The sequence below is a fragment of the Oreochromis niloticus genome, linkage group LG20 (assembly GCF_001858045.2).
Source record: "Oreochromis niloticus isolate F11D_XX linkage group LG20, O_niloticus_UMD_NMBU, whole genome shotgun sequence".
NCBI classification, from domain to species: domain Eukaryota; kingdom Metazoa; phylum Chordata; class Actinopteri; order Cichliformes; family Cichlidae; genus Oreochromis; species Oreochromis niloticus.
The window spans coordinates 4,786,994-4,799,988 of NC_031984.2; the positions used below are offsets into that span (position 1 = coordinate 4,786,994).

The window sequence follows — 12,995 nt, forward strand, 5'->3', positions numbered from 1 at the left end:
CCTCTCCGGGATGCTGTTTTTATGCCCTTAAACCTTTAACCTGATTAAGTTTCAGGGTTTGGAAGATCCTCTGTCATGTGTTTTATTGACAGCTTTATCCCTACCCTCTCTACTTTTTGTACAGACGTTATGTTAGCATCAAATTCAAAATGTTAACATTATAAACAAAAATCCTCCTTTTAACATTTGACATGTTGTATTTGTGCCATTTTAATTAAATGTAGTTTTTTTTTTAATGTTTTACACTTTTAATCATTTTATTTATTTATTTTTATTTTATTTTATTTTAATTGTGCAAATAAATAATTTGCACAATTAAAATATCTGAGCCCTCAAAGCCCAAGTAAAACTTGCCACATTCACCCATTCATACAAGCACTTCCTTCTGTGCTTAAGTGCTTTACTCATTCACACTCTGAGAAACTCTGGGTTAGTATCCTGCCCAAGCATATTTCCGATGAGTAGATGTCCTCCACAAAATCTTCCATTTCAATTTCCATTTTTTTAGAGGACATCGCGGATATAATGCTGCACTGAAACTGAAATTAAAATGAAATTGCAGTTTTTAAGTTTCTGGTACAGGCTTGTTAAACAGACATCGCTTCGTGTCTTGCCCAGGGCAAGACACTTCACCCGTTGCCTACTGGTGGTGGTCAGAGGGCCCGGTGGCGCCAGTGTCCGGCAGCCTCGCCTCTGTCAGTGCGCCCCAGGGTGGCTGTGGCTACAATGTAGCTTGCCATCACCAGTGTGTGAATGTGTGTGTGAATGGGTGAATGACCGGATATGTAAAGCGCTTTGGGGTCCTTAGGGACTAGAAAAGCGCTATATAAATACAGGCCATTTACCATTTACAGGCCATTTTGTTAGTGATCCATTAAATAATAACGAAATAATAATTTGATCTTGTGGTCTAAAAATAAACTTTTATTGTTGGAACCCAAAGGGACAAACAGCCACGTTAAGGGTTAATAATAACACACACCTGCGCCCCACTGCAGGATTTTTCTTTAAAGAAAGAAAAATAAATAACGTATTTATTCGTCTCCTCTTTGACTCTGTGCAGGAAAATATTCTGAAAATGCAACCTGTGATTTTAGTTCATGACTAATACTTTCTCCCAGAAAAGAAAAGGAAAAAAAATGGATTACATTTGTGCTCTTAGGTTTTTACCTTCCTCAGAACATTTATCATTTTAATCAGTTCGGTGATAAAGGCTCCTGTCTCTGCGCCTTTAATTCGTCTCCATTTGCCCTCCCCTTTAACACCGAGGTTTTTTTCTGTTTAATCCCCAATTGGGAAAGAGAGGGAGGGAGAGAGAGGTAGAAAACCTCTGACAGGCAGAGAGAGAAAGAGAGGGAGAGAGATGGGCAGAGAGATGAAGAGAGTCAGATTAGTGAAGCGAAGCTTAAAAAGAAGCTGAATTCGCCTCCCCGATCGCTGCATGTCTGGATTTATCCTTTTTTCTTCATACTTTTTTAACTTCATTTGGAGGTTAATTAATTAATTAATTGATCGATGAATCGGAAAATTTAGCTGCAGCTGCATCAGAAGAAAGGTGGATTAATTTTGAGGTGCATTTGTCAGTGAAATGTGGACAAGTTGTTGGTGACTCGGAATAAAGCAGCTGATGAGGGTCGAACCGGCAGGAAACTGATGAAAGCTCGGATCGACTGACGATGATCATCGGTGTGTGGCGCTGAGGATCAGCGAAGATGTACGAGGAGAACCACCGAAGTAAGCGCTCAGTGAATCTGTCAGTGGATCACTTGGTTAAAGTTCAGATTTCTGTGTTTCAGCTGGAGCCAGACTGGAACAGCTGTATTTTCTGTATGAAGGTCACAGCTGTGCGATTAATCGACTACAGCTCATTTGGCTTTTATTTGTTCCCCGCAGAGTTATGGGAAATGCAGAAGTGATCTGAAACTAAATTTTCTCTCCAAAGAAACTCAAACTTTAAAATCTTCCAAATGGGCAAATTTGATAACATAGAAATAAAAAGTTTGAACAAACAGCACAACAGTAAATGTAGGACATGAAAACATCTGGTCCAGTTTACCATCTGAGTCCCTTCACATCACCTGCACTAATGGTTCCCATCATCATGTCCTGTTTCCCTACACACCGTAAATCCTGTGTGCTGTGTGAGTGTGTGTGAGATGCTGCAGTGTAGAGCAGAGATTCAAACCAATAGATGATCTTTGTGTTTCTTTTCTACTAACTTTACCTTCATACAGCACATCTGTGCTCACCTTAGAGATTTAGAAGCTGCTGTGATCATTTAGGTCATGTTGAAGGCACGAGGAGATCTTGAGCTTTGATATCTTCATTTTCTGGAGAACACGATCCTCACGCTAAATGTTTGTCCACTTTTTATCCCTTTGTGGTAATTTCACGATTGTCGTGCTTTTACCTGTGGCCTTTATGTGCTTATTTTCAGTCTCTGTGTGCTTGTTGTAAATCCTTTTGATTATTTTCATTTCATTTTATTGATTTTTCAACAGCAAGTCGTTTGCATCAGAGGTTCTGGTCGCTCTGGATCCCTGAACCTGAGTTTGTCAGTCAGGTGATGATGAAAGAAAACCAGATATACTGAATCATTTTTTCAGCCTCGCAGTTTCTCTCTGATGAAATGAGATGAACTTGATCTATGATATAAAAACCAGATTTGCAGTAGAATAAACCTGTGGGTCTGCAGCTCTTTAAGGTCTGGTCTTTGTGTTTTTTCACTGTGTCTGGTTTGTAATCCAGACTCGACCATCAGGAACCAGACAGTGTGCTTTTAATGCTTAACTTCAAAGGGGTGTTTTCTGATTACTGCATGAAACATCGGTCATTGGGGAAACTGTGCTGTCCATTGAGGTGTAAAGAATATGTCATACATGTGCCATGTGATTCGGGGGGGGGGGGGGGGGGGGGGTCTGTTTGTGATTGTTTGGTCAGAAATGTTTACACCACTGTTATGCTGGAGGTCATTTTGTAGCTCTGGCAGAGCGCATCCTGTTCCTCCTTGCACAAAGAAGCAGATACCGGTCCTGCTGATGGATTAAAGGCCTTCTACTGCCCTGTCCAGCTCTCCTAGAGTCACTGTCTGTCTCCTGGAATCTGCTCCATGCTTTTGGGACTGTGCTGGGAGGCACAGCAAACTGTCTGACAATGGCGCATATTGATGTGCCATCATGGAGGAGTTGGACTACCTGTGCAACCTCTCTAGGGTCCAGGTATCACCTCATGATACCAGTAGTGATGCTGATCCTAGCCAAATCCAAAACTAATGGAAAACAATCAGAAAAGATGAGGAGGAAAAACTGTCAGTAGTGTCCAGCTTTAAAAGCCTCCTGTTTTGGTGTTGTCTTATTGTTCCCCCTCTAGTGAAACCTATAAACAACCCCCTCTGCTACTTAACTGATCACATCAATATCCCAGAGGTTTAAGTGACTTGATGCTAAACTCTGATTAAAAAGTTGTTTTTTAAAATTTTATTTAATTTTTGGAGCATTGTAAATGGCCTGTAAATGGCCTGTATTTATATAGCGCTTTACTAGTCCCTAAGGACCCCAAAGCGCTTTACACAACCAGTCATCCACACATTCACACACACATTCACACACTGGTGATGGCAGCTACATTGTAGCCACAGCCACCCTGGGGCGCACTGACAGAGGCGAGGCTGCCGGACACTGGCGCCACCGGGCCCTCTGACCACCACCAGTATGTGGATGTGTAGCTGTAGATGCTACTGATTAGTGCAGTGAGTCAGGTCCTGGAGGTCCTTCAAGGCAGAGGACCACCTCATCGCTGTGGCCTGATCAGCTTTACTGGATTACAGTGATCTGCTCTGCTTGGATGCAGCTGTGCAGCATCTAAAGCTGTTGGATTGTGTTTATCGTTGTGCTTTATGTTGTGTTTCTGGATATGATGCAGTTGTGCATCATTGCCACTCTACACAAGCACTCTGTGTGGACACGCTAACACTGGTCGACTCTTAATAAGGCAGCCATCTCAGATATTGTGGCCCTGAAATACAAAGCATGGTAATTTAAAAAGGATGACTCTGCTTCATTTCATGTTTCAGTTTTATACATCTTAGACTAAAAGTTGTTTTTTGGTTGGGTTTTTTTTTTTCGTTTTTTGTGTGCCACATTGAGCCCTGTTGATCAGCTGGTCATCTCTGGAGTTACACTGTTACCATGAAGGATGACTCTAATAGCTCTAACTTGGTGACATAATGACCTATAAAGAAAAGAATATATATATATGTGACTTGGAATAATTCATCTTTATCCAAACTGAGAACATCTAACATCCTAAAGCAGCACCTGTTTCCTGCTTGTATGAGTCTGTTTCTGCTGCTCTGCATTTGGAGCATGTCTCCTTTAATGTTTGTGCTTTTGCTTGTTTATGTTTTCTCCTCAGGGGCATCATATTATTAACACTCAGTAACAAAGAGTCACATGTGAGCTTGAGCTGATTTATTCACCAACATAATTTAGTTTTTGCAGGTAAACGTAAAGCAGCATAAAAACATAGCAGTGGATCAAAGTAAATCTTTATTTTGACAGATTTTCAATCAGTGGATGCTCAGTAAAGTTACTCAGGTCTGCAATAGGTTGTTCCAATAAAGTTTAAATGGTCGGGACACATGACAGTTAACAATGATCGATATCGTGTGTTTCTGATACTGATGTTCTCCTCAAGGACCTTTTAGATCAGTTAAAAAGATGTTAAAGTTGTTTTAAAAAGGTAATATCATTACTATATGCGTGCCCATTTAAGTAGCACATGAGGACTCTGCAAGGTGAGTTCCTACATCGCCTCCTGGCAAATAGCAAGAACAAGGCTGTAATTATATCTCTGTAAGGACCACTTTACTCAAAATAACGTTTTTATATCATCAGCAGCAATTTCTATTCTAACGTATGGCGGTGTTCTAGAAATCCTAAAGACAAGGACAGCAGTGGCATGAATAGAAGAAGCATTATTGACAATGGATTCAACATGGAATATGTCAGAGGTAGTACGAATAGCCTGAAATGGAGGAAAGATTCAAAGAGATTCAAATTTGTTTTTATTCACAAATGAACGTAGATGCAAAGAGAGCTAACATCTTCTGAGTGTTATGGCTTCTTTCACTGTCCACTGTTTCACTGGTGTGTGATGTGAGTGTTGCGCTCTAATTGGCTTGGAAGAAACTGCTACTTTTTCAGGAAAGCCTTCACCGGCCTGTATTTGTTGTGGGGTTATAGAGTGGCTGCAGCTCAGGAGGTAGAGCGGGTCATCTCCTGATTGGAGGGTTAGTGGTTCGATCCCTGGGTGTCTGCATCCCAGGTCTCCTTGGGCAAGATACTAACCCCAAGTTGTTCTTTAATGCATCCACTGGAGTATGAATGTGTGTAAATGTTAGCCATGAAGAAAGTGCTTGTGTGAATGTGGCATGTTGTATAAAGCACATTGAGAGGAGAGTAGGAAAGCGCTATATAAGAATCAGTCCGTTTACCACGTGTAAATAGGCCTTTGTGTTGCAGTTTGCTATTTAGTCCTTTTATTAATCCAGACAGCGAATTCAAGATCTGCCTTTCCTTTCACAAAATTTTTGATTTTCTGCTTTCAGGTGCCAGACTATTTTTAGCACTTTGCCCAGGCTGAGCCACCTCACCAGCCTATGTCACCAGCTTCAGTCTCATCCTCCTCCAAAAGTGCAATACACTGTTTGTCATTCAGTGTTCCTACCCTCAATTTTTCAATTCAATTAAACTTTATTTATATAGCACCAAATCACAGCAAGAGTCACATCAAAGTGCTAAAGGTAAAGACCATAATAGGCAATAACAGACAGAACACTCCAGCAATCAGATGACTCCCTACGAGCAAGCCCCCTGATCCAAATTTTTTACCCTGGAGCAAAAATATCAATTTCAGTTCTGGGTTCATTTCAGCCTCTTTTTCTTGGTTCCCCTTCAAAAGTCTGACATTTTAAGATATAATATTAGGACAGCCATTCACTGTAACATCTGCCAGTTTGTGAAGCGTCAGCCCCTTTCACCATACCAGCACCGCCATCAGCTTTAACCCTTAGCCTTATGGCTGATTTAGGGTAAGTGAAACCAGATAATTGAATGATATCCTGGCTATGTTGAGCTTACTTTGTAGCCCAGGGCACAGAAGGGTATCAGCATGTGATGTGGGCTGGTGCTGAGGTCAGCTGAGCTGTCACAATTGCTGGCTGAGTTTGATTCTTCAAGAATTAACCATGAGCTGTGCATGAATGGATATGGTCACTGAACTCTCGACCTGCTCTGGATCTGTTTTTTACTCCATTAATGATGTTTTCAGTGTAAAAAGTTATGAAGGCAGGTGGGAACTGTAAAATTCTTCATTACTTTCTTCATAAAGTGTGCAGTCCGGATTGACGTAGACGTCCCTGCACAATGACAAACCATTATATCTGCAGACTGAGGGATGCTACAGAACCTCAGATCTCTGTCAGGTCTGACCTCAGAGCTCAGGTGGGATGAAATTACTGGAGGTTGTGGCTTCCATCCTTAAGAGGGACTCAGTTTAATCCTCCTGATCCTGATATTGGAGGATCAGACTTTCTGCTCTCTGCTCACTGAATTAAGATGCTCTTCACGGACTTTCTGATAACGTTGTCATGGAAATTAGCATTTCCTATGTAACTTCATCTGTTGCTGTGGCAGTAGAGTTAATCCCTCCTTTTGTTCTGACCGCATGAAAGAAAGTTAATTTTAACACGACTTAAACCCCCAAGTAACCTTTAAGGTGAGCAGGCAGTTCCATCCTGATCCAGCTGGACGCTGAGACACTGACAGGATTCTTTCAGTTATTTTAGTTCAGATGATTTGTTACTGATGTTACTGATGGCTCCTTGATGTTGACCTGAAGGGTGCTATCTTTTCACATCCGCCCTTGTCTGATTTCTCAGGTGTCACTCGTTTTTTCATCTGAAGGCTGAGAAATCCATGTTTTAATATCTCACCCTAAGGGCTTTATAAAAAAAGTTATTCACAAGTTATTCAGTTGTAACGCCCTGAAATCAGTTCCATCAAAAAGGATCCAAAAAGCTTTTCAAGCTCTACAATTTAATCTCAGCAATAGCGCTCACACTTGCTATCATTTTTTTTCCATTCCTCATTCATATAGTAGAAAGTATAGTGTATATGTTATAGAACAAAAAGCCCAGAAAGACTATAACTAAGGCAGTGTTTAACATACAAACACTAACATGGCTAAGAAATAATCAATAATTCAATCATTTGAATAGTCTCTTTATTTGCTGAAAATTAAAAAGTTACTATGGTCATAGTAAATCAGATGCTCAGGGTTAACATGAAATTAACTAAATTCATTATTATTTTTTTTAATCCCAACAGCAGTGTGTTTTAAAATAACTGAGTGAAGTCTTTGCTTTAATGATGCTAACAGGAGTATCGCAAAGCTCTATAGTAGGTCCTCTGTTTTTCCAACTGTCATATAAACATATAAAGGAAGACATTTCAAAGCATAAAATACAAAGAAACACTGTGGAGGTTGATGTTTATAGTGATGTTTCTAGGAAGAATACATCACCTTGCAGTTTTCATTCTTCTTTCAGTCTTAAATGTTTTACATTATATTTGGGTATAGCTTTGCATCACTTATCTCTGTCATATATATCTGTCTATCATGGATCGGTAAATATAGTTTCTTCCAGGTAGTTTATAACAGTTAACTGACAGAATATATCATCGATCAGTGTCAGCGATAGTGTTAACAGCATATTCAGGTGGCTTTTGTCAGGGTTATGGTGATAACCATTTAAACTAAAACTATCGGTCTTCCTCTGATGCTATTAAGATAAAACCAGAAAATGTTTTAGTGAATGTGATTGAATCATATGGTGTTAATTTTTCTTTTGCATTTACTGGAGGAGATTTCTTCCTGTTAAAACTGAGTTTTTCCTTCCCTCTGTCACAAAGTGCTTGCTCAGAGGAGGTCGTTTAATTGTTAGGTTTTCTCCCAGTTATTGTAGGCTCTTTATCTTTCAATATAAAGCACCATGAAGCGACTGTTGTTGTGATTTGGAGCTATAAAATACAACTGAATTGAAAATGATTTTCTTGCGTTCCTTGATTATAGTAAAATGAAATAATAGTGCTACACTGTGTTCACATAAAAAGAGCTACAAATTGTTGAGCAGAATTGAAAACAAAAGACAGGAAGTGAAGCTGTAGCAAAGGTGACGTATGAGAAGCATTTTTCAGTTTAGCAGCCTGACTGGTCAGTTTGGTAAACTCCTCCACCTGCAGCTGCTCCAGCCTCCCTTTGAAAACATCTGTCTCACTCACTGTCTGCAGCAGTTTGTGGCCAATCCAAAGTTCTAAAACAAGCTGGTCTGCATACAGTTCAGTTCAGTTGATATTGAAAGAGATTTAAAAGCAAAACATGATTCACGGAGCACATTCTTATAGATTTTTAAAGATTTATTGTTGACAGAAGAGCAGAGAGAACACCTGCGTTAGCCTTGTGGCATATGGGTCACCTGATCAATCCGGTGAGCTTTATTGGCAGTACAAATGTGATTCTTTATTTATTATACCAAAGAGTCCTTCTGTTGGTCGAGCCGCTTAGACTAGCACAAACCTAAAAACTGCATATAAAAATGCATGTAGCCATCCTGACAATACTTATTGGTTACCTATCTACACCATAGTTTATTTTTAGTTTATTAAGAACCCCCAAAGCTTCAGCTGTGTAACAGCAACCCACAAAAGAAGGATAACCACATAACCTAGGCCATTTGGCCATTGCCATTTGCATAGGCTAGGTTCTCCATAGGTTCTCCATGGATTCGGCACAGACAAATTACTTAAAACTTTAAGCCAAACATTTTGGTGGTTGGGCTGTTAGTGTTTCAATGTTGGATGTCATGAGCAAGGGAAGTGACTGAGAACCTGAGAGACAATAGACATTCCTATATTAAAGAATTCTTAATAACAAGCTTGTTTCCCTGAAGCATCCTCTGCTTCATCATCTATTTGGCTCTAAATGGCACCATGTCTGGGGTCTGGTATAGCTCACTGGGTTGAACAGGCAGGAGAACCATATGCTGTAAGGGGATTGCAAAGGCCCAGGTTCCAGTCTGCCACAGGCCATGTGCTGGATGTCTTTCCCAGCTGTCCTGTCATAATAAAAGCTAAAAAAAAAAAAGCTCCTGAAATAATTTAATTTACCGTGATTTACAAATAAATGTATAGATTGAGTGAGCAGTAAGGTCGTTTCACATGGATTTCTATAGACACGTTCTTCTTCTTGCCCCTAGTAGCTGCACCCTGCTGAATAAATGCAGGTTTAAGGTATTCCCACATAACTTATGCATGCATCTTTTAGTCTATGAACAGAACAGAAAAAAACATGTATATTTGTAAAAACTAAACAAAATATCTCTTCTATAACCGTTATTTTATTTAAGATAAATAGCTTTTATCTCAGTTTTGCTGATGGTGCTTATTTTGAAACATTTTAGCGTAATTTCCAAGGATATTAAACGAGAATGATACTACTTCTTTCACAATTAACACAGTTAAGCTTGTGTTTTGTAGGAGGAGATCTGAGCACTTGGATGATTTATCAGATAATAAACATTATAATATTGACTGGACTGACTAGAGAGCTGAGTGCGGCTGCTGCTGCAGCAGAACTGTGTTTGTGAGCAGTGAAGAAGAAAAAACTGCTCCAACATTCACTAACTGAACTGATGACCTTCCAGCTGGACCAGGCTGGAGGGTAGCGTGACACACACACACACACACACACACACACACACACACACACACACACTGAGAATGGGCAGTGAAAAGTAGAAAGTTAACAAGGCGGATGGAGAGTTCTGTGCGAGCCATGGGATGTACCACTACACCACACACACTCACACATGTTTGCGAAGACCATCATTAAAATAATGCCAACCTGAAACTCGTTCAGTTTTTTAAGAACGATTCTCATCTTCTCTATGAATTTATTTGGCTTTAGAAAATGTATTCACTTCTAACTAAGTGCTGCCATATTCCAAAACATGTCCTGAGTTTCAATAAATGTCAACACTTTCCACATCATCCTCTGCCAAGAGATCCATTTAACTTGAAAAAAAATGTTTTGTACTGTGTGAGGTCTTTACTCTAAAACCAGGTCTGAACACTCTACCTTTTAACATCTGCCTAAAAGTAAGGACTGGCTACAGCGTCCTCACAAAGATAAATAAAATCGGATTGGTCCCCACAAAGACACAAGTACCTGAACACACACTCACTGTCCTCTCGATGATGCAAGCTGACTCGGGATAATTCGGGGATAATTGGATGGTTCTTGTTGTCCTGCGGGTGAAGCAGCTTCACCAGCTCTTCAATGGGAATCCTTTTATTTTCCTAAAACATAAAAACTTGTCATCATACGGTGATGCAGCTCAGAGCAGAATATGACCAAATGCATCGGTGAGAAGATTTTCTAGTAACTACGCAGAGCTGCTGTAGAAATCAAAGGTCTCTACAGCAAAACTGCTTAGCAGGACTTTCTGAACTCTTGCAAAATAAAAACAAAAGCAAAGTGTAATAATACAAAGTAAACCACGATTCTGGTTTAAAATGTGTACAGCAGAAATGCTTCTTTACAGTATTGCAACCAGGATGACATCACCTGTTAATGAAATCAAAGGACTTGTACAGAAGTGATTTGTCCAGCATAAAACAGACCCGTCTTAAACCTAACATCCTCTTTAACTCTGATGAGGACCATAATTCTCCTTTCTTCAGTGCACATTTCATATCAGGAACACTTCCCAGGTTTCCTTTACCACACATAAAGGCGTCACTGATGTAGAGAAGTTACTTAAAGATAAGTGAGTGACAGCAACAACTGCAAAGCTGGCATATAATGAGCTTTTCAGATATTTTATAATTAGATAATAACTCTGTTAAACTATGTACAATAATACAAACAAAAACAACAAGGATTCAGGTATTTGTTTTAGTTTGATATTGCAAAGCACCATTTGATAGCATTAGCTGGTGCTGCTGTCTTAAAGTGCATAGTAGGATTAGCGTTAGAGTTGGCACATATAATGACTTCAGGGGGCTCATAAATAAACAAACCTTCTGTTTTATAGTTATTTTTTTAAGTTTATCAACAGGAATAAAAGCTGAGTTGAGAATCACATTGTTTTGAAGAACTGAGTTTGTGTTGTGAAACTGAGTCGTATTATTTTTGCATGAAATTCTCAACACGGGTTAATTGATGGTTCTAGATCTTCTTGATTGTGCTATGGTTGTTTGCTACCCAGCTGCCCAGTAAGCACTGGTCTAACGTTGGTTTTTGCTTGTTTTGACTTTGTTTTAAATTTACTTTTGATCAGCGATTTTTGTAAATGTGTCCCCTTTTGTCCGCTCTACCACTCCAAACCACGCTGGACAGCTTTTCTTTGTCTGGTGAGCACTGTCAATATGTCCTTTCACAGTCAATACAAATAATATATCTGTGACATATACTTACAGTATACTCTGCCTCGGTACAAAGTAAGGTAAGCCTTATGAGAAAATAATAAGATTGGGACTGAGATTGGTAAACATTTTTTTCTTTTGTATAGAGGTTATCCACCACACAGGCTCTATAAAAATAAACAACAAATAATAACATATTATTATACTAGATTATACAAAACAATAATAATAAATAACAATAATAACACAAATATTCATCTTCACCCACAAAATATAAGAAACATGTTTAGACAAGGCTGCACAAATAAACTGTTTGATGCTTAATATGTGTGAGGGCGGTTTTTCCCGTGAAGGCATCCATCGCTCCCACTCTGCTCTTATCCTCTCTACCTGCGTGGTAAATAAAGGGCAGCTGGATGCAAAAGCGATGCATTCTGGGAAATACAGGAACTCTAGGAAAGGACTAAATGGAGACAGGGAGATGTAATCTGTGTGTATGTGTCCCTGTTTTGCTATCATTGTGAGGACCTGTGGCTGTTCCTACCCTTTGAGGACATTTACGTCTGTTTCAGGGTTTGACTTGGTTTTAGGGTTCAGTGTTGCGGTCCTCTTACGTATATAAAGACAAACGTGTCTGTGTGTTCAGGTACCAACACATCAATCCCAGCCTACATCACACACACACACACACACACACACAGATCTAGGTCGCAGCTGTTCACCATAATTTCTTTTTTTCACCTCCTCTGGATTCTATCACATCTCTCTCCTTCTCCTCCTCACGGTTCATTTTACCTCATTTCTTTTCTCCATGTCATGCTTCTCTCCTCTTTGACCTTGTAGCGAGGTCAGAAGAAAAGGAGAAATCACACGTGTGTTACAGACAGACTGGTTCATGGCCACAAACACCTGGAGCTAAATACACATACATTTGACACATGTGAAGGTCGACCTGAGGTTTGTGTTATTGTTTTGTCGACTGCTGACGAAAGGAGATAATTTAATATAGAATTTAAGTTTGTGGTAGAAAGGAGTCAAGACACACAGTGTTACAGGCACGTGAGTGTTTTTTTTTACAGTGAATTGTTGATTTATTTTGCTCATGCAGCTCTAGTCAGGCTCCAGCATGCTTCTCATACAGGGGAGACATGATTATGTGATGGTCATCCAGGTCATGGTAGTCTGAAGAGTTTGAAAACATGAAACCACAGTGAGACCTTTTTGACGCCACATGTGGGGGTTGAGGAAGCCCCTCCCTCTGTTCAAAGATGGTCACTCACAGACCCATAGATGGTCTTTTTAACTCTTCTTTCCGACCATCTGTCTTCTCTGTCAAAAATGTGAACACTGGAATCCATAAAAGAGTGACCTTTGACCTTTAGGTGCAGATGTACAGCTGGGTCTTGTCCTGTCGAGCTGGCTCTTCTATTTTATGCCGTGGATTTATGGAGAGGCTGTTTGATTTCTTCGATGTAGAGCTCTGAGAACTTTTCGCTGCACTCCACAGAA

The 12,995-nt window shown here is 39.8% G+C and overlaps 1 protein-coding gene across 1 annotated transcript in view; it reads left to right on the forward strand.

Moving 5' to 3' along the window:
• The first annotated feature begins 1,366 nt into the window (after positions 1-1,366).
• Positions 1,367-12,995, forward strand: part of cacna1fb (calcium channel, voltage-dependent, L type, alpha 1F subunit) — a 46,600-nt gene continuing 34,971 nt past the window's right edge. The window contains exon 1 of the mRNA XM_025901878.1: positions 1,367-1,734. Coding sequence (XP_025757663.1) covers positions 1,713-1,734 — 22 coding nt within the window. The 5' untranslated portion in view covers positions 1,367-1,712. The remainder of the gene's footprint in view (positions 1,735-12,995) is intronic.